Source organism: Acomys russatus, chromosome 4 (genome assembly GCF_903995435.1).
Source record: "Acomys russatus chromosome 4, mAcoRus1.1, whole genome shotgun sequence".
Lineage (NCBI taxonomy): Eukaryota > Metazoa > Chordata > Mammalia > Rodentia > Muridae > Acomys > Acomys russatus.
In genome coordinates, this window is record NC_067140.1 from 56,081,908 (window position 1) to 56,100,258 (window position 18,351).

The window sequence follows — 18,351 nt, forward strand, 5'->3', positions numbered from 1 at the left end:
TGCCTCATGAAATCTGATGCATTAGTTGGTCTTCAGACTGTTTTTCTCTCTTTGAGTCTTGTTTATGGATATTTTTATTCTTTTATCTTCTGTCTCTCCAGTCTTATTGCAAACAGTTTTGAAGATGACTCCCAGATTGCCTCACCATTAGACCCAAATGGAAACTTTAATGTCGTCATTAAAGAGGAGCCTCTAGATGATTATGATTATGAACTTGGTGAATGCCCAGAAGGGATCACCGTGAAACAAGAAGAGACAGATGAGGAAACGGATGTATATTCAAACAGTGATGACGATCCTATATTAGAGAAACAACTAAAGAGGCACAATAAGGTTGATAACTTGGAAGCTGACCATCCATCTTGTAAATGGCTGCCAAGTAGCCCAGGTGTTGCTAAAGCTAAAATGTTTAAGTTAGATGCTGGAAAAATGCCAGTAGTTTACCTGGAGCCATGTGCTGTCACGAAAAGCACAGTGAAAGTTTCTGAACTGCCTGATAATATGCTTTCCACGTCTCGAAAAGATAAATCTCTGTTGGCAGAATTAGAATATTTGCCTGCGTATATTGAAAATTCAGATGGGACTGGCTTTTGCTTAAGCAAAGATTCAGAAAATAGTCTCAGAAAACATTCATCAGATCTCAGAATGGTACAAAAATATACTTTACTTAAGGAGCCTCATTGGAAATATCCTGACATATTTGACAACAGCAGCACGGAAAGAACACATGGCAGTTCAAAAGGATCAGTTGGAGACTCAATTTTGGGAAAAGAGGACTTAGGCAAAAAGCGAACATCTATGCTTAAAATGACAACACAGTCAACAAAGACTGTGAGTGCTAGTCAGGGTGCCTCTCTAAATACTCCTGGAAAAAGAGGAAGGCCGAGAAAATTGAGACTCTCTAAGGCAGGACGACCACCTAAAAACACAGGGAAGTCTTTAACTGCTGCAAAGAGTGTTCCTGCAGGCTCTGGGAATACCTTTCCTGATGTGAAGCCTGATCTGGAGGATGTGGACGGTGTGCTCTTTGTCTCCTTTGAATCCAAGGTACGATTGTAATGATCAGCTTTCTAAGGTCTGTTAATCATTCTTGAATTGAAATTGAATATTGGCTTAAAATTCAAGATCTTCTTTTGTCAATGTATTCATTTGTGAGTATGTTTGGGGAAATTGAGTATCTTTGTTTGGCTTAGTTTGGCTTAAATTTTTTATTAACTATGTATACAGTGTTCTGCCTATGTGTATGCCTGCATACCAGAAGAGGGTACCAGATCTCATTGTAGATGGTTATGAGCCACCATGTGGTTGCTGGGAACTAAAGAGCAGACAGAGCTCTTAACCTCTTACCCACTGAGCCATTTCTTCAGCCCAGTAACCACTTCGTAACATACTTGCTTTGAAATAGGATTTTTAAAAATGTACCTTTGCTTAGATCTCTCTATGTGCAGTATATATATTTATCTGATTAAAAAATATTTATGTGTGCCTGTATGTGTTTGTATGTGAGTGCAGATTTCTGTGCAGGCCAGAGGCATTGGGTTGCTCTAGAGCTACAGTTGTAGGCAGTTCTGATCTGCACCTGTGGGTGCTGGAATTTGAACTTGTAATTTTCATTCTTGTAGACTGAAAGCTTAACACTACATGAAAAGTTCACTGATTTTTTTTTTTCTTTCTTTTTTTCTGAGATACTTCATCTCTCCTATACTGGTTAGTAATAATAGAGTGTTGGAGAACCAATTACTAGCTTTTTTTTTTCTTTTTGGAGATCGGGCCCCTTTACATAGCCTTGGCTATATGTGCTCTGTAGGTTAGACTACCCTTGAACTCAGAGATCTATCTGCTTTTTTTCTCTGAGAGCTAGCACTAAAGGCGTATGTCACCACGCTCAGCTCAATACTAGCAGTCCTTATAACTGTCTTACCCATAGATATATTTTTGGTTTGTGCTTCTCTGACTCTACATGCATATTGTTTTTTGCATAGAGGTTTTTTTTTTTTTTTAGTTTTTTTTTTTTAAGTAATTTAGTTGACTGTAGATGTTGGGTTTGTCTTCCTACCTAGTCTCTTCCTTTTCTGCTACTGAGAAAGCTTTTTTATGTAGGCTCTGAGAAATGAGCATGTAGGTTGGATGTAAATAATAGTTTGATGTTGGTAGAGTATGAGATTACTATTCACGTTACTTAGAGACATTCTTATTATGTGCCCATGATGGCCTTGGACTTTGAATCCTCTTGCCTCAGCTTGCCAAGTGCTGAGATAATGGGTGTGAGCCACCATGATTGGTTTGGCTTTTGCTTTTGTCTTTTTCCTGGTGGTAGTCGTGTTTCTCCTTTTCCTGCCTCTTCCCCCTGTTCCTCCTTCCTCCTTCTCTTTCCTCTTCTTCATCATCTTCCCTCTCTGACTCCCCCACTCCCAACCTCTACCCCCCATCTTTGTAGCAGGAATGGGGAGAACAGTACTGGAGATCAAACCCAGGCAGGGCCTTACACATACTAAGGCAAGTGTTCTACCACTAGACTACCTTTCTTAGCTTCTGATGGTTAAAATAGTTGAATGCTAATACTGTAGAAAAACAATAAGTCATACATTATACTCTCTATTGTGATACATGCTTAGTGTGGCCTAGCATTTGGGAAATAGAGAGACAGCATAATCAGGAAATGCCTGCCACCCTCAACTTCTTAATGAGTTTGAGACTATAGGTTACAAGAAACACTACCAACAAAACAAAGCAAAAAGACAAGAAACTCCAAAATGTATGAGAACAATTATTCCTGTCCTGTGGATTTGCAACTATTGCTAAAACATGGTGTTTTCATATTCTTGGTCCTTTATTATTATTTAAAAAATTCATTGTAGGCCAGGCATGGTGGTATACACCTTTAATCTCAGCACTCGGGAGGCAGAGGCAGGAGGATCGCCGTGAGTTTGAGGCCAGCTTGGTCTACAGGACAGCCAAGGCTACACAGAGAAACTCTGTCTTGAAAAACAAAGCAAAAATTCATTGTATATGAATGGTATATGCATGTAGTTGGGTTTCAATGTGTATTCCTGTGCGACTGTGTGCAGAGGCCAAAGGTTGGCACCTTCTTTGTCATTCTCAGTCTTATTCTTTGAGAGAGGGTATCTTCACTGAACCTGGAGCACACACTGATTGGCTAGGTTACCTGGCCAATGAGCTCCAGAGATTCTCCTGTTTCCTTTACTCCAAACTCTTACCAGAGGCTACAGAAAAGTGCCACCATATCCAGGTTTTACATGGGTACTGAGGATAAACCAGAATCTCATGATTACACAGCAAGCACTGTACCTACTGAACACTTCCCCAAGCCTCTGGTCATTGTCTTTTTAAAAAAATTCCTTTAAAATTTTTAGAAGGGGGAAAAAAAAATAGAAGCAATATAACTGGCTTTTATTTTTAATTTTATAGGAGGCTCTGGATATTCATGCAGTTGATGGGACAACAGAAGAACCTTCTAGTCTTCAGACCACAACCACAAATGATCCAGGTATTGTATAACAGTATAAATTCAGATATATTTGCTGTTGGGGCTGTAGTATGAAGTATGGGACATTTATTCTCTCTGATGTACATTATTTTATTTTTCACTGTTTTGTAAGTAGGTTGCAGAACAAGAATTTCCCAGTTGGAGAAGGAATTAATAGAAGATTTGAAGTCTTTGCGGCATAAGCAGGTGATACATCCTGCTCTGCAAGAAGGTACTAGTTTCAAAATGTGGACAACCCAATTTGTCTTTTGTATGTTTGTTTTCTTTTGTCCTCTTTTCTTCCTGCTTCTTTTTTTTTTCCCCTTCCATTCTTAAATTTATTTCAGTACTTGTTAGTTATCAATTTAAAAAAGTTTCTCGGCTTCTAAAGTTCTTTTAATTTTCTGTTTTTGGTTTTGGTTTGGTCCCTCCCACTCCCATCCCCACCAAGACCGAGTTTCTTTGTGTAGCTCTGGTTGTCGTGGATTTGCTTTGTAGACCAGGCTGACCTTGAACTCACAGAGATCCACCTACCTCTGCTTCTCTGAGTGCTGGACTCAAAGGCATGTACCACCGTGTCCAGTTTAAAGTTCTTTTCAATTTTAAAAACACATCTTGGTCTTCTGGTAATTTCTATACGAAGAAAATGTATCGCAGTAAGAAAGCAGTGTTTTCAAAACGGGAGCATTTTGCATCTTTTAAAACTCTGACTACATTATGAATCGTCCTCCCCCTCCCCCCTTTGGGATTGGGCCCCACTTTTATTCCTTAAATAACACATTTAAGGACACGTGTATATACAGAGAGACTTTTTAGGGGTGCAGTAGATAAAGTGTGCTTACTGTGAAGTGTGAGGATCTTACTTTGATACCCAGCACACACACAAAAGCTAAGCATGGCAGTACTTGCTTGCAATCTTGGTGCTTGGAAAAAAGAGGTAGGGGGACCCCTGAGTCTTTCCTGATTTTTACTGTCCAGTCAGATTAGCCAGTTTGGGATAGTCTAGAATCAGTGAGCAGTCTCCTGACTTTCCTGACTTCTCTAGTACTTTCTTTCATGCCTACTTAGCTATATGACCTTTTCTTTTTTTTAATTGGTAACCTATCTGTACAGCATTACTCTATATAACTCCTTTTGGCCTTGTAAAAAAAAATCAGGATTTTTTTTCAAAAATATTGTCTCTTAATTTTTAAGTAATTTTTGGTTTAGGCTCATTGATAATAACTGGAGAATTAGTACCTGTAATGAAGCCAGAAACTCCATCTATTGCAGCTTTTTATTAGATACCCTAGAAGACCTCTGGACCTCAGGGGCTAAGAATTAAAAGACTTGGATTTGCTTTATTTATTTATGTTGCTGAAAGAATTACTATAAATTTTGTAACATAAAACAAAATACATTTGTATTTTCTGTTTTCTGTATATTTGCAGTCTGAGCAAGACTTAATTATGCCCTTTGGTTAGGTTCTCACAAGGCTGTAATCAAGATTTTGATGAAACAATTGGCAAGGCATGCTTTTCTCTTTATTATTTGCTGGAGAGAACTCCACTCCCATTCTCCTTTAGCTTATTGACAGAATTTATTTCCTTGCAACTTTACGAGTTTTGCTCATAATTTTTTCTTATTATCATTCTCTTTATTAACTCTTGAGCCTTTTTTTTTTCAAAGAAGGGAGATAATATGGACTGTGCTCTATTTTTCTTTTAGTGGGCTTAAAACTGAATTCAGTGGATCCAGCAATGAGCATTGATCTTAAATACTTGGGAGTACAACTGCCTTTGGCTCCAGCCACCAGCTTTCCTTTATGGAATGTTACAGGAACCAACCCTGCGTCTCCTGGTGAGTGTGTAGCATTTGTATAAGTGAATACTATTTTCCTTCTCTGATGTTTAGGTTATTTGTATTATAAATTGTAAAACATTACATTTATTCTCCAATTTAGTATATTTAGATAACCATTTAGGATATTTTAGAGAGTAAATAGTCATTTCTTGGCATAGAATTAATACATAAGATGTATTCATAGTAGAAACAGCAATTTGACATATATTGGCTGGCTAGAACTCTGGTCATTTCTTTTGCTTTTTCTTTTATAGATGCTGGGTTTCCTTTTGTTTCTAGGACAGGGAAGACCAATGATTTCACCAAGATTAAGGGATGGAGAGGAAAAATTCATAGTGCTTCTGCATCTAGGAATGAAGGTAATTAGTCTTTTGGGTTTTGATTGTTTCTTGTTTGTTGTTTTGGGTTTTGTTTTGCTACTACCACCGATTAAATATAGGGCCCAACAGCTTGTCAAGCACTTTCCTATACTCAGCTCAAGCTCAGCTCTTTTTCTGTGTTTCTTTGAATGCTGTCTCATCAAGTGTAGAAGGCTGGCCTTGTTGAACTCCCAGTCCTCTTCTCTTGCTCAGCCTCCCAAGTGTTAGGATTACAGGCATATGCCACCAAGCCTGGCTGGTCATTAATGTTTGTTTCAGTTTTACCTCTACATATGTTCTTTAAAAACGTGGTCTTGGCCTAGGATAGTGGTACTTGCCTTGAATCCTGATACTTGGGAGGCAAAGTCAAGTGGATGTCTGTGAGTTTGAGTCCATTCTGGCTATGTAGTCAGACTACATAGTCCAAGCCAGCCAGGGTTACATAGCAGTGTGAGACCCTGTTTTAAATCAGGTCAGTCTCATTGAATCACTTCTTATTCTTTCCTTTTTTTTCCCTTTAAACTAAACTGAAAGCAGTGTCTTGCTGGTAAACCTGTAACCCAAAGGTTTTGATTGACAATAGGAACTCCTATTTGTTTGGTTTTCCTTTCTCACTGCATTTGTTTTTGGTATTTATACCCTTATCAGCTTAGTTTACTATTTGTCCAAAATAACTCTTCCTTATCTTTGAGTTTGTTAAGCCTTACAACAATAGTAATATGTTGGGATGCTGCTAGATAGGGTGATATGCCATTGTAGTCCAGCCACTTGGGAGGCAAGCAAAGGAAGATGTTAAGAAGTCTTGCCTAGTTGCTATGTCGTCAGATCCAAGACATCCAGGGCTACTTAGTGAAAACTTGTTTCAAAATAAAACAAAACCAAGTAAATGAAAACACTTAAAGGTTACACTTTCCTTTTTATGACTTTAACTCTTCCCTTACATTATATTTCAGAGTCTAGGAACTCCATGCTCTTAAATTGTCCCTTGGTGTTCTGTTGAAGTCAGCTTTGATTTAGTTTCTTTTTTTTTCCTTTCTGTTAGGTGTTTACTCGTCACTGGTTACTATAGTTAGGTGGAAAGGTTGATAGCTTGTATCTGAAGGCACCGTCTCATTTTGTTTGGTTTTCTTTTTTCTTTTTTCTTTTTCTTTGAGTAGGAACCCTTAAGAGAAGTCTCAAAAGCATGTAGCTCACTGACCCTATAAAATGTTCTTAGATATCTAAAACTCTCCAAGGTTTAAATGTCTTATATCTCCTTGTTTCTAGGTGGAAATTTAGAGACTTCGCTGAAAAACCGTTCTGCTTTCTGTAGTGATAAGCTAGATGAGTACTTGGAAAATGAAGGCAAGCTGATGGAAACAAGCATGGGCTTCTCTTCCAGTGCCCCCACATCTCCAGTGGTGTACCAGCTACCCACCAAGAGTACCAGCTATGTTCGAACTCTTGATAGCGTACTAAAGAAGCAATCTGCCATTTCCCCTTCTACCTCTTACTCTGTGAAGCCTCATTCTGTAACCACTGCCTCTCGAAAAACAAAGTCTCAAAATAAGCAGACAACACTGAGTGGCCGAACTAAATCAACTTATAAGTCTATTTTACCATATCCTGTTTCGCCGAAGCAGAAAAACTCTCATGTGATCCCAGGAGATAAAATTACTAAGAATTCCGTAAGTACAACCTCAGATAATCAGGTGACTAACTTGGTTGTGCCAGCTGTAGATGAAAGTCCATTTCCAAAGCAGATTAGTTTGCGGCAGGCGCAGCACCAGCAGCAGCAGCACCAGCAGCAGCAGCAGCAGCACCAGCAGCATCAGCACCAGCACCAGGGAACTCGCTCTTCAGGCTTGTCAAAATCTCAAGTAAAGCTTATGGACCTGGAAGATTGTGCACTCTGGGAAGGAAAACCAAGGACCTATATTACTGAAGAGCGAGCAGATGTCTCCTTGACAACTCTGCTTACTGCTCAAGTAAGTATTTGCTATTTTCTGTAAATATTGGTGCTTATGGCAAACAGGTAAGCTGGGTGTTAGCATTTTAATAACCGAGGTAAGAATTAAGTGATGTCTTCACTTATTTTCTGTCAACTAATCCTTTGAGGATAGATCTCTTCTGCCAGTAGAGGGAGACAATGAATCAATGAATATAAAATTCTGATTTGGTTGCTAAGCCTGTGGACCTGAGTTTAGGAGTTTAGAGTCCTAGAACCAACGTAAGAGCCAGGTGTGATGGCCTAGGCCTCTAACTACCAAGACCTGGGCTTCCAGAGATAGGGGAATCTGTTTGGCTAGCCAATCTAGTCGAAATGTTGAGCTTTAGGTCCAACGAGAGAATCCATATCAGGAAACAAGGTGATCCAGGCAAGGTGCCACATAACCTTTATTTTTATTTTTGATGATGATTAATTTTGAGATAGTCTCACCATGATATTGTCCTGGAACTCAGTCTTTAGACCACAGACATCTGTCTGCCTCTTTACCATGAGGGCTGGGATTAAAAGTGTGGAATACAATGCCTGGATTGGTTTATGCATTTAATCCCAGTACTCAGGAGACATAGGCAGGAGGCTCTTTGTGAATTTTGTGAGTTCGAGGCCAGACTGATCTACATAGTGTAAGCTTCAGGCCAGCCAAGCTAATGGTGAGACTGTCTCAAACATCAAGGTGGAAAATCATAAAGGTGCCTGATACTGATCTCTGGCCTAAATATGTGTGCCTGTGGGGTGGCATAGCCACATAGTTGCATGCATATATTGCACACATACTACAGATAAATAAATACAAAAAATAAAAACTCTGGGGCTAGCAATTGGTTTAATGAGTAAAGCTACTTTCTGCGTAAGTCTGATGACTTTAGTTCAATTTCCAGAAACAAAGTAAAAGGGGATAAAGAGAACCAACTGTACACTCTTTTGTTCTCTTATGTGTGCTGTGGCACAGGTACCCTCACATATTCTGCACACACATTAAGTAAAAATAAAATTCTGTATTGAGTTTAGAGCTGAAGATCATAAGATGTTGGCAGTAAATGCTTTCCTGTAATTTCTAAATGTGGTGTGTGCATGTATGGGTGTGTGTTTTTGTTTGATCATACATACATGTGTGTGCATGCATATGTGTATGTAGGTGAAAGTTGATCTGAGATGTCTTGTTTAGTCCCTCTTTCCTTTATTTATGGAGGCAGGATCTCTTGTTGAAACTGGAGCTAGTTTAGCTTGTCATCTGGCTCCAGGGATCCTTGTCTCTACCCCCAAAGTAATGGGATTACAGGTGGCTGCCTTGCCTGCCCAGCTTTTATGTAGATTTTAGGGATCTAAACTCTGCTTTTAAATGCTTGGATGGGAGCACTGTATCCACCAAGTCAAATCCCTAGCCTGTGTTCTGTATTTACTAGTCATAAAGATTCAAGCGTTCTTGATATTCTTTTTATTGTTTATTTAGGACATTTTATATAAGAGAGTAGATAGTAATTATTTTGGATTTTGCAGACCACATATGCTATCGGAGAGTTGTTGATTCTGCTGTTATACTGTAGGCAATATGAGCCTGCTTGTACTCCAGGAAAACCTTATGAAACATTAAGCTTGACCTATGAACCTTAGATTTATCAGTCCCCGCAGAAGAATATTGTATGTGATTTCTAGTGAGTAAATAATCTGTATTTGATTTTTTTGCTCTTAATTATTGAGAGGTTTCTTTTGCTAATATGTGCTAATGCATTAGAATGGAAGCTTGTTTACTCAGAGCCCTAATTATATGTGTAGTCTGACCTTTGAGTCTGTGTTAGTCTTGTGTTATTAGTACTTGTAATCAGAAGGTAGATCAATATGTGACTCGTAAGTTGTTGACGGTATTGAGATGATTTAGTAAAATTTTAACTTTCTCTTTTAACTTTAGGCATCTCTCAAAACTAAGCCCATCCACACAATCATAAGGAAACGGGCTCCTCCATGTAACAATGACTTCTGTCGACTGGGTTGTATATGTTCTAGTCTAGCTTTGGAGAAGCGCCAGCCTGCTCACTGTCGTCGACCAGATTGCATGTTTGGTTGCACTTGTTTGAAAAGAAAAGTTGTGTTGGTTAAAGGGGGATCTAAAACAAAGCATTTCCATAAGAAGGCTGCTCATCGAGATTCATTATTTTATGATACATCGGGAGAGGAAGCAAGGGAAGGAGGAGGAGTCAGAGAAGATGAGGAACAATTGAAGGAGAAAAAGAAGAGAAAGAAGCTGGAATACAGTGAGTATTAACTGACTTAAAACTGTTATCTTATTGTTTGTAAAAGTATACTTTTTATATGTGTATGTACCTGTTTCTGTGAATGTATGTAAAGGGGCCAGTGGTTGAAGTCATGTGTTTTCCTAACTTGTTTTCCACTAGATTAAAATAACTTTTAAAATTACATTTATTTATTTTATATGTGTGTCTCTGTGTGTGTGAGTGTGGAGGTCAAGAGGACAACTTGAAGGAGTCAGTTCTTTTTACCATGTAGGTCCTGGAGATCACACTTGAGTTGTCAGATTTGACAGGATGTTTCTAATGTGCTGAGCTATCTCACTGGCCCTCCACATTTTTTGAGAATTATTTCACTGAAGTTGGAGCTCATTGATTTGGCTAGGCTGACTGGCCAACAAATCTCCAGGGATCCTGTTTCCATTTCTCTAATTCTGGAACTACCACACTTGGTTTTTTAGTATAGTGCTGGAATCTGGGTCCTCATTCCTATGTGGGAAACACTTTAATGACTAAGTCTTTTCCCCAGCTCGTGTGTGTGTGTGTGTGTGTGTGTGTGTGTGTGTGTGTGTGTGTGTGTGTGTGTGTGTGTGTGTGGCCTTTTTCTCAGCACTGAAGACTGAACCCAAGACATTATGCTTGCTAGGAAACTACAATTGAACTAATCCTTAATCTCTATTTTTTTCTCATTTATTTAACATGTATGTGTATGTGTGTGCCTGAATGTATGTGCCACCTATATGTAAGAACTCTCAGAGGTCAGAAGAGACATTGGATCCTCTTGAACTGGAGTCACAAATGATTAAACTACCATGTGGGTGCTGAGAACTAAACCCAGGTTTGGTTTATTTGTGGAGATAGAGGGATCCCGAAGAAGACCAACAGCAAACCTACGTCCATGGAGGATCACAGAGACTGAACCACCAACCAAAGAGCATGCATGGACTGGACCTAGGTCCCCTACACATGTGTAGCTGATAGGCAGTTCTGTCTTCCTGAGGGTCCCCCAAGCAATTGGAATGGGGGCTGTTTCTGACATGGACTCTGTTGCCTGCTTTTGGATCCCTTTTCCCTAGCTGGGCTGCCTTGTCTGGCCCCAGTTAAAGAGAATGCACTTGGTCCTGATGAGACTTGATATGCGGGGGCAGGTTGGTGGTAGTGGGCTCCCCTTTTCTAAGAAGAAGGGGAGGGGGGAAAAGGGTGAGATGGTGGGACTGGGAGGAGAGGAAGGAAGGGGCTGCAATCAGAATGTTAATTAATTAATTAATTAATTAATTAATGCCTGGGAAAAAAGTAGATTTTACCCAAGAAGGTAGAAAAACTTTCGGATATTAGCTACATTGCTAGACTAGAAAACAGTATCTTTAAAGTAGAAAATTACAAGTTACTGATAAGAATATGTTTAGATTTATATTTTCAAAACCAACCATGTTTGAGAACCTGGGTGTTGTTCATGAGTGCTCAGCGTCTCAAGTTGCAGAATGATCACGAGGGCCATGCACTGTTCTAGGATGTGCATAAGCCGTCTCAAGATGAGTAGGGTAGAACCCAGGAGGCCATTGACGCTGCCTTGGCCCTGGAGAAGAACCTGAACCAGGCCCTCTTGGATTTCCATTCCCTGGGTTCTGCTCACACAGAACCTCATCTCTGTAATTTCTTGGAAAACCATTCTGGATGAGGAGGTAAAGCTCATCAAGAAGATGGACAACCACCTGACCAACATCTGTAGGCTGGCTGGGCCACAGGCATCTCTGCATGAGTATCTCCGAATAGCTCACTCTCTAGCATGAAGGAGTTCCACCTCTGCTCTGTACCAGCCAGCCTTAGGACCTCCATCTGAATGAACCTCTCAAGCTACTAGGAGCTTTGTAATTGCCCTGGAGCTCTTCCCTCATCTTGGACCAAGTAAAAATAAAGCTTTTTGAAACAGAATAAAGGGAAAAAAAGAAAAATCCATCAATAGTCAGGCATGGCAGTTCAAATCCTTAGTCCTGGCATTTAGGAGGGAGAAGTAGGTAGGGCTCTATGATTTTGAGGCCAGCCAGATCTACATAGGCTATATCTACATAGGTCCAGGCTACATAGTGAGACTTTGTCTCAAGGAGGGGGGTGGGGGATAGGAAGGAAGAAAGAAAAAATCAATTTAACATAGTTTTCCATGACCAGAATAGACATTTTAAGAAGACATATTATCCCCCCAATGAGTATTTTTAGAGAATTGTCACAGTCCCACCTGCCATAGTGGAGTGGTACACATCTTTATTCTCAGCACTTGGGCAGCTTAGGCATGTGCATCTCTGTGAGTTTGAGGCCAGTCTGGTTTACATAGTTCTAGGACAGCCAGAGCTGCATAGTGAGATACTAAAAAAGAAAAGAATTGGCAAAATTTATTTCTGATAAAAAATTGTGGGCACACTAGAACCAGAAAGGCTCTTTATCTGTTTGATAATGAGATCTGCAAATCACTTTGCAAATTCGTTGATTATGAAAGATTGAGCCAGTAGTCCTCATTCACCAAAGACAGAAAGAGGAAGAATGTGTGTGCTTTCAATCACTTGTGCGCTGTGCAGTGCTAGTCCCAGAACCCAGGAGGCAGAAGCAGGCAAACATTTCACTCAACAGTCAAGTGCATTGCCATGGCATTCAGGAGGCTGAGGTATTGCTCAAGTCCAGGAGTTAGACTAACCTGGGTAACAGCCAGGCTATGTCTCAAAAGCAAACCTATTCTAGAAAAACTAGTGTATTAAGGTATACACGTTGGAAAAGAAGAAGTAAAATTTACTTTTTCTGTAGAGAGAAAAATCATAAGTCATCTACATCAAACTGTTAGAAGTATGAATTAATTTGGTGAGATAAAAGTGTATATCATTAGCATGTAATGTATAAGCAACAGGTAGTTGATTTTTGCCCCCCTTGGTTTTTGCTGTTGTTGTTTTAAGTTCTTTTTTAGTTTTTTGAGACAGGGTTTCTCTGTGTAGCCTTGGCTGACCTGGAGTCATTTTGTAGACCAGACTGGCCTCGAACTTGCAGTGACCTGCCTCTGCCTCCCGAGTGCTGGGATTAAAGGCGTGCACCACCACGCCTGGTACCCCCCTTGGTTTTTTGAGACAGTGTTCTCTGTGTAGCCTTTGCTGTCCTTGTGCTTTGTAGACCAGGCTGGCTTCGAACTCAGTGATCTGCCTGCCTCTGCCTTCCGAGTACTGTGATTACAGGCATGCGCCTCTGTGCCCAGCACAACAGACAGTTGAAAGTTGAAATAAAAATTACCATTTAAAATAACATCTAAACGAATAACATCTATGGGTTGGTGGGATGGCTTATCAGTAAAGGTGCTTGTTGCCAAGCCTTATGATCTGTGTGTGGTCCCTGGAACTCACATGGTAGAGAACCTATGCTCAAAAGTTGTCCTCTGATTTCTACACATGCTCTGTTTCGGTTTTCAGTTTTAAAATGACAGCAAAAGACACGAGAGACAATAAGTTTAACAAAAGGATCTAAAATGTATGTGTGTGTGTGTATGTATATGCTTGTTTGTTTATGTATACATACACATACTCTGTTTTATTCTTAGCTATTCTCTTGGTTGGACTGTGGGTGCTCAACAAGTATTTGATTAATAGATGAATAAATCAATGCATAAGAAGACAACTAGAGGACTTCCAGGGAGGTTCTGTTTGATTGTTACAAGTTACTATCTTTTTGTGAAGGAGCATATCTTGTTTTGGCGTTGCTTCGGTGCTGAACTTATATATTGCCGAAAGCACTTTAAAATCATATCCTCCTTTTCTGTTAAGCCGTATGTGAAGCAGAACCTGAGCAGCCTGTTCGACATTACCCATTGTGGGTAAAAGTGGAAGGTGAAGTAGATCCAGAGCCGGTTTATATCCCAACACCTTCTGTCATCGAACCTGTGAAGCCATTGGTGTTGCCTCAGCCAGATGTATCTTCTAATGCCATGAAGGGCAAACCACCTACTGGAATTAAACCAGCCCGAGCGTACACTCCTAAGCCCAATCCTGTGGTAAGCCTGGAGTTGTTTGTTGTTTTTATTGTAAGTTCTGTAAGTTATTTGAAAAGGTAATAGATTTCAAGTAGAGTTTTTATTAATATTCTGTCAAGAATTAAGGTAATGTGTCTGTAAGGCTCTTCCTCTCTGGCTCAACTTGGAAGACAGAAGCAGGCGAATCTATGTAAGTTCAAGGCCAGCCTGGTCTTTGGAATGAGTTCCGTGACATTCAGGGCTACAAAGAGAAACCCTATATTTTGAAAAACAAAAAAACCAAACCAAAACAAAAAATGATAAAAGAGGAAGTGAGTAGAAATAATTAAATGTAGCCAAGTTTTTTTCAAGTTCATAGAAAGATGAACTTTTTCATAATTTAGTTTTTATTGTTGTGTATGCCATATGTGTATGGGTGCCCTCAGAGCCCACAGGTGAGTATAGTGTCCCCTGGAGTTGGAGTTAGACGCAATTAGGGAGATGGAAGAAAGTAAAGTTCTAAGTTCAAGAGATCCAGCCTGACTACACAGGGAGAGAGATCCTGGAAGGAAAAACAAACAAAAACAAGGTTTGTAATGGATTCTAGGATATGTTTTTTTCTCCATCATTATAATGATGTGTTCTCTTATTTGAAACTTAATAGATAAGAGAAGAGGACAAAGATCCAGTCTATTTATACTTTGAAAGTATGATGACTTGTGCCCGAGTTCGAGTGTATGAACGGAAGAAAGAGGAGCAGAGACGGCCATCTCCACCCCTGTCCCCATCTTCATTATTTCAGCAGCAGAGCTCATGTTATTCTAGTCCTGAGAACCATGCTACAAAGGTGAACTGCTTGTTCCATAATAACCTTTTAGTTTTCAGGTCCCTGTTGCTGGTATTAAAATTTTTATTAGTATCATAATTTTGTTTCTGTTTCCTATAATGTATAAATAAACCCATTTCTCCTCATATCTATTTAATCTGTCCTCTCAGTGTTTGTTACTAAAATCCTGTAGCCGTTAAGTACTTCTGGTTTTAAATCGGAATACTTACTTATTAGTGTGATTTGCTTTTTTCACATTAATGAATTTTCTAAAGAAGTGAAGTTCCTTCTGTTAAGTATCCAATATTCTTCCTTAGAATGTATGATAGTGTATAGTGTAAATTATTTTTTAAGTGATTCAGTCATTTTTCTAGAACATTAAGAAATAAAGACTACATTTTATTTATCTACTTTATTTTCTTGGCCTTGGATTGTATAACATGAGTAATGTATCTGGGCAGATGTGAAGTTGTAGATTATTTTACTAATTTATGTCCTCTCGACAATGTTTTGAATTAAGGTATTTCTGTATTGCTTCCTTCTTTAGGAACCAGATTCTGAACAGACCTTAAAGCAGCTTATTTGTGACTTGGAGGATGATTCTGATAAATCACAAGGTCAGAAAAACAGTAGATAGTAGTTATTATGTAATTCTGAATTATTTAGTGGGAGAAATTCTTATTTATTATGTATACAGTGCCCTGCCTGCATGTATACCTTACAGCCAGAAGAGGGTACCAGATCTCACTATACATGGGTGTGAGCCACCATGTGGTTGCTGGGAATTGAACTCAGGACCTCTGGAAGAGCAGTCAGTGCTCTTAACCTCTGAGCCATCTCTCCAGCCCCCTGTGCGAGAAATTCTTAAACCAATGCTCCAGAATATGTCACTGTGCTTTTTATAACCTCTGCTGAAAGTAGAGAAAACAAGCAGACGACTTTGGCTTAATATCACTAAAAGGTCTGCTGTGTTGATAAGGCATTTTATTTCAGAGGACATGTAAGAATCATCTCAGTGAAACATTTTTTCTCTTTGTAAGCTTCAAGGTATGGGTATCATTAGCTATTAAAATTTGCCTGAGGTCTTCCATAGCCACCACCACTGGGCTTGTGTAAACACAGAATGGAAGAATAACTATCAGCTGGTGATCTAGCTGTCTCTACTGCCAGAATTTCTATGAAGAGAATTTCTGTTTGCTTCAACAAATAGGAATTTAGCTGTTTGGTTTTGGCTATGCAACACCTAAGTAATAGCACTCCTCTTATAGTGACACAGTATGCATTAGTAAAATGTTTCCATTCTACATTTAAGAAAATGGAGGAGGCTGCTAGGGTAGAGGAACCTGCTTGAGACCATGTGCACCCTGGGGAACTGTATCCTTGACACAACTCTCTCCACATTGGTTGAGAAGCTCCACTATAGAAATCTGGTGCCTTATGAAATACGTTCTTTGGCAGCATGTCACCATGGATAGGGATACACTGGGTTCTGAGTCATCTGTATACAATGTAGACATGGAACAACCATATCTAGAGGCATAGCAGAATTTGTAGAAGAAACTAGTGGTAGAATATGCCTTAAAAGTTTCTTTTTTTTGTTTGTTTTTTTTTTTTTTGTTTGTTTTTTAATTAGTGTGAGGGGGTTGGGGAGGTACATGCTTGCCATGGTACACATATCAGGAAACATGTAGTTCTTTCCTCCCATCATAAAGTGCCAGGGATTGAACTCAGGCTCAACCACAAGTTCTATCTCACTAACCTCTTTTTTGTTTTTTATGAACAAAAACAAACCTCTTTTACTTAGTGTTGATTCTTGCCTTTACATGTCTCAGGCTTACCAATTATCTGTGTTAGAACAATAACCTCTGTCAAGTAAACTTTCCTTAGTTATAGGTCACACTTTGCAAGATTGCACCTTCTATGCTTGTGACCTTTTAGAGCACTGCTAAGGAAATTTCCTTTTTTAAAAATTTGAGACAGGGATTCTCTGTATGTCCTTGTCTGTCCTGCACTCACTTTATAGACCAGTCTGGCCCTGAACTCATAGACCCGCCTGCCTCTGCCTCCCCAGTCCTCGGATTACAGCTGTGCGCCACTGCACCGGGCTGGAAATTTAGTCTGTGGGAAGTGAAGACAATTGTATAGTTCTGTGCAATTTTTTTTTTTTTCTCCTTTTCTGGAAAACTCCAGAATGTTGGGTTTACACACTAATTTAACACACTGAAAGTATTAGGAACTGAGACAGTGAGAAACTTGAATTTCCTTCAAAGTTCAATAGCACATCTTTAATCCCAGCACTCCAGGAGACAGAGGCGGGTGGCGCTCTGTGAGTTTGAGGCCAGCGTGGCCTACATAGTTCCAGGTACAGCCAGGGCTACACAGAGAAACCCTGTTTCGAAAAATAAACAAAATCAAAATCCAATGCCGAATGGCTGTGATGTAGGAGATCTTTATATTTTTTTAAACAGAAAAGAACTGGAAATCCTCCTGCAATGATGAGGAGCCCTCATCTGCCTCCTACGCACGTCAGAGGTCACCTGGTGGGGAGCCCTCGTCTGCCTCCTATGTACGTCAGAGGTCACCTGGTGGCCCCACCAAGCTGATAGAGATCATCTCAGACTGCAACTGGGAGGAAGACCGAAGCAAGATCTTGAGCATTTTATCTCAGCACATCAATAGCAACATGCCACAGTCACTTAAGGTGGGCAGCTTCATCATTGAGTTGGCTTCTCAGCGGAAGTGTCGGGGTGAGAAGAATCCTCCTGTTTATTCTTCTCGTGTGAAAATCTCTATGCCATCAAGTCAAGACCAAGATGATATGGCTGAGAAATCTGGATCAGAGACTCCTGATGGTCCATTGTCCCCTGGGAAAATGGATGATATCTCTCCTGTGCAGACAGATGCCCTGGATTCAATGAGGGAGAGATTGCATGGAGGCAAAGGTTTGCCTTTTTATGCAGGGCTTTCTCCTGCGGGGAAGCTTGTGGCCTATAAACGTAAACCCAGTTCAACCACATCTGGGCTTATCCAGGTGAGAATTACCTTTAATCTGGGTATAATACCTTTTTACATTTAGCTAACATCTTGATTTTTTTTTTTTAAAGTGCCCAAAGCCCTTTGTTGACCTTAGGTCATATTTAAATTTTCTACGACCTGGGTAATAAAATCATTATTCCTTATTGTGATAAGTATAAGATAAACTAATGTTACATAAGGAGAAATATGGAGCCTCAATTAGCTTATGATTTTCTTTCTATTCTTTTCAGAAAGTTTCTTTTCATAAGCTTTAATGCTTGGGCTCTAGTGATTCTTTGATACCTAAACAAAAGTAGGCATTTAGTTTAGTTCTTAGAATATCTTATTGGCATAAAAATTTCAAAACAGAAATATATAGACTATTGGGGATAGTAGAGTTAAGTTGAGTTTAAGGTAGGTAGTATAAGCCTGGCAGAGTTGGCGCACGCCTTTAATCCCAGCACTCTGGAGGCAGAGGCAGGTGGATCTCTAAGTCAGGACAACCAGGACAGTGTGAAACCTTGTCTTGAAAAAAACAAAACAAAGATAGATGGTATATATGTAACGGGGAAAGGAGTTGTTTTCATTTGCTTGTTTTACAATAGTAAAACTA

The 18,351-nt window shown here is 39.6% G+C and overlaps 1 protein-coding gene across 7 annotated transcripts in view; it reads left to right on the forward strand.

Moving 5' to 3' along the window:
- Positions 1 to 18,351, forward strand: part of Mga (MAX dimerization protein MGA) — an 85,984-nt gene that overhangs the window by 36,979 nt on the left and 30,654 nt on the right. For 6 of the 7 annotated variants that reach the window (XM_051144417.1, XM_051144416.1, XM_051144418.1 and 3 more), the window contains exons 3-11: positions 102 to 1,047; positions 3,430 to 3,508; positions 3,621 to 3,719; positions 5,195 to 5,326; positions 5,584 to 5,688; positions 6,955 to 7,655; positions 9,582 to 9,924; positions 13,713 to 13,939; positions 14,562 to 15,376. In XM_051144417.1, the coding sequence (XP_051000374.1) occupies positions 102 to 1,047; positions 3,430 to 3,508; positions 3,621 to 3,719; positions 5,195 to 5,326; positions 5,584 to 5,688; positions 6,955 to 7,655; positions 9,582 to 9,924; positions 13,713 to 13,939; positions 14,562 to 14,822 (2,893 nt within the window). In that variant the 3' untranslated portion in view covers positions 14,823 to 15,376. Of the gene's footprint in view, positions 1 to 101; positions 1,048 to 3,429; positions 3,509 to 3,620; positions 3,720 to 5,194; positions 5,327 to 5,583; positions 5,689 to 6,954; positions 7,656 to 9,581; positions 9,925 to 13,712; positions 13,940 to 14,561; positions 15,377 to 17,191; positions 17,755 to 18,351 lie in introns of those variants that run through there. The other variant, XM_051144421.1, reaches the window with a different exon arrangement.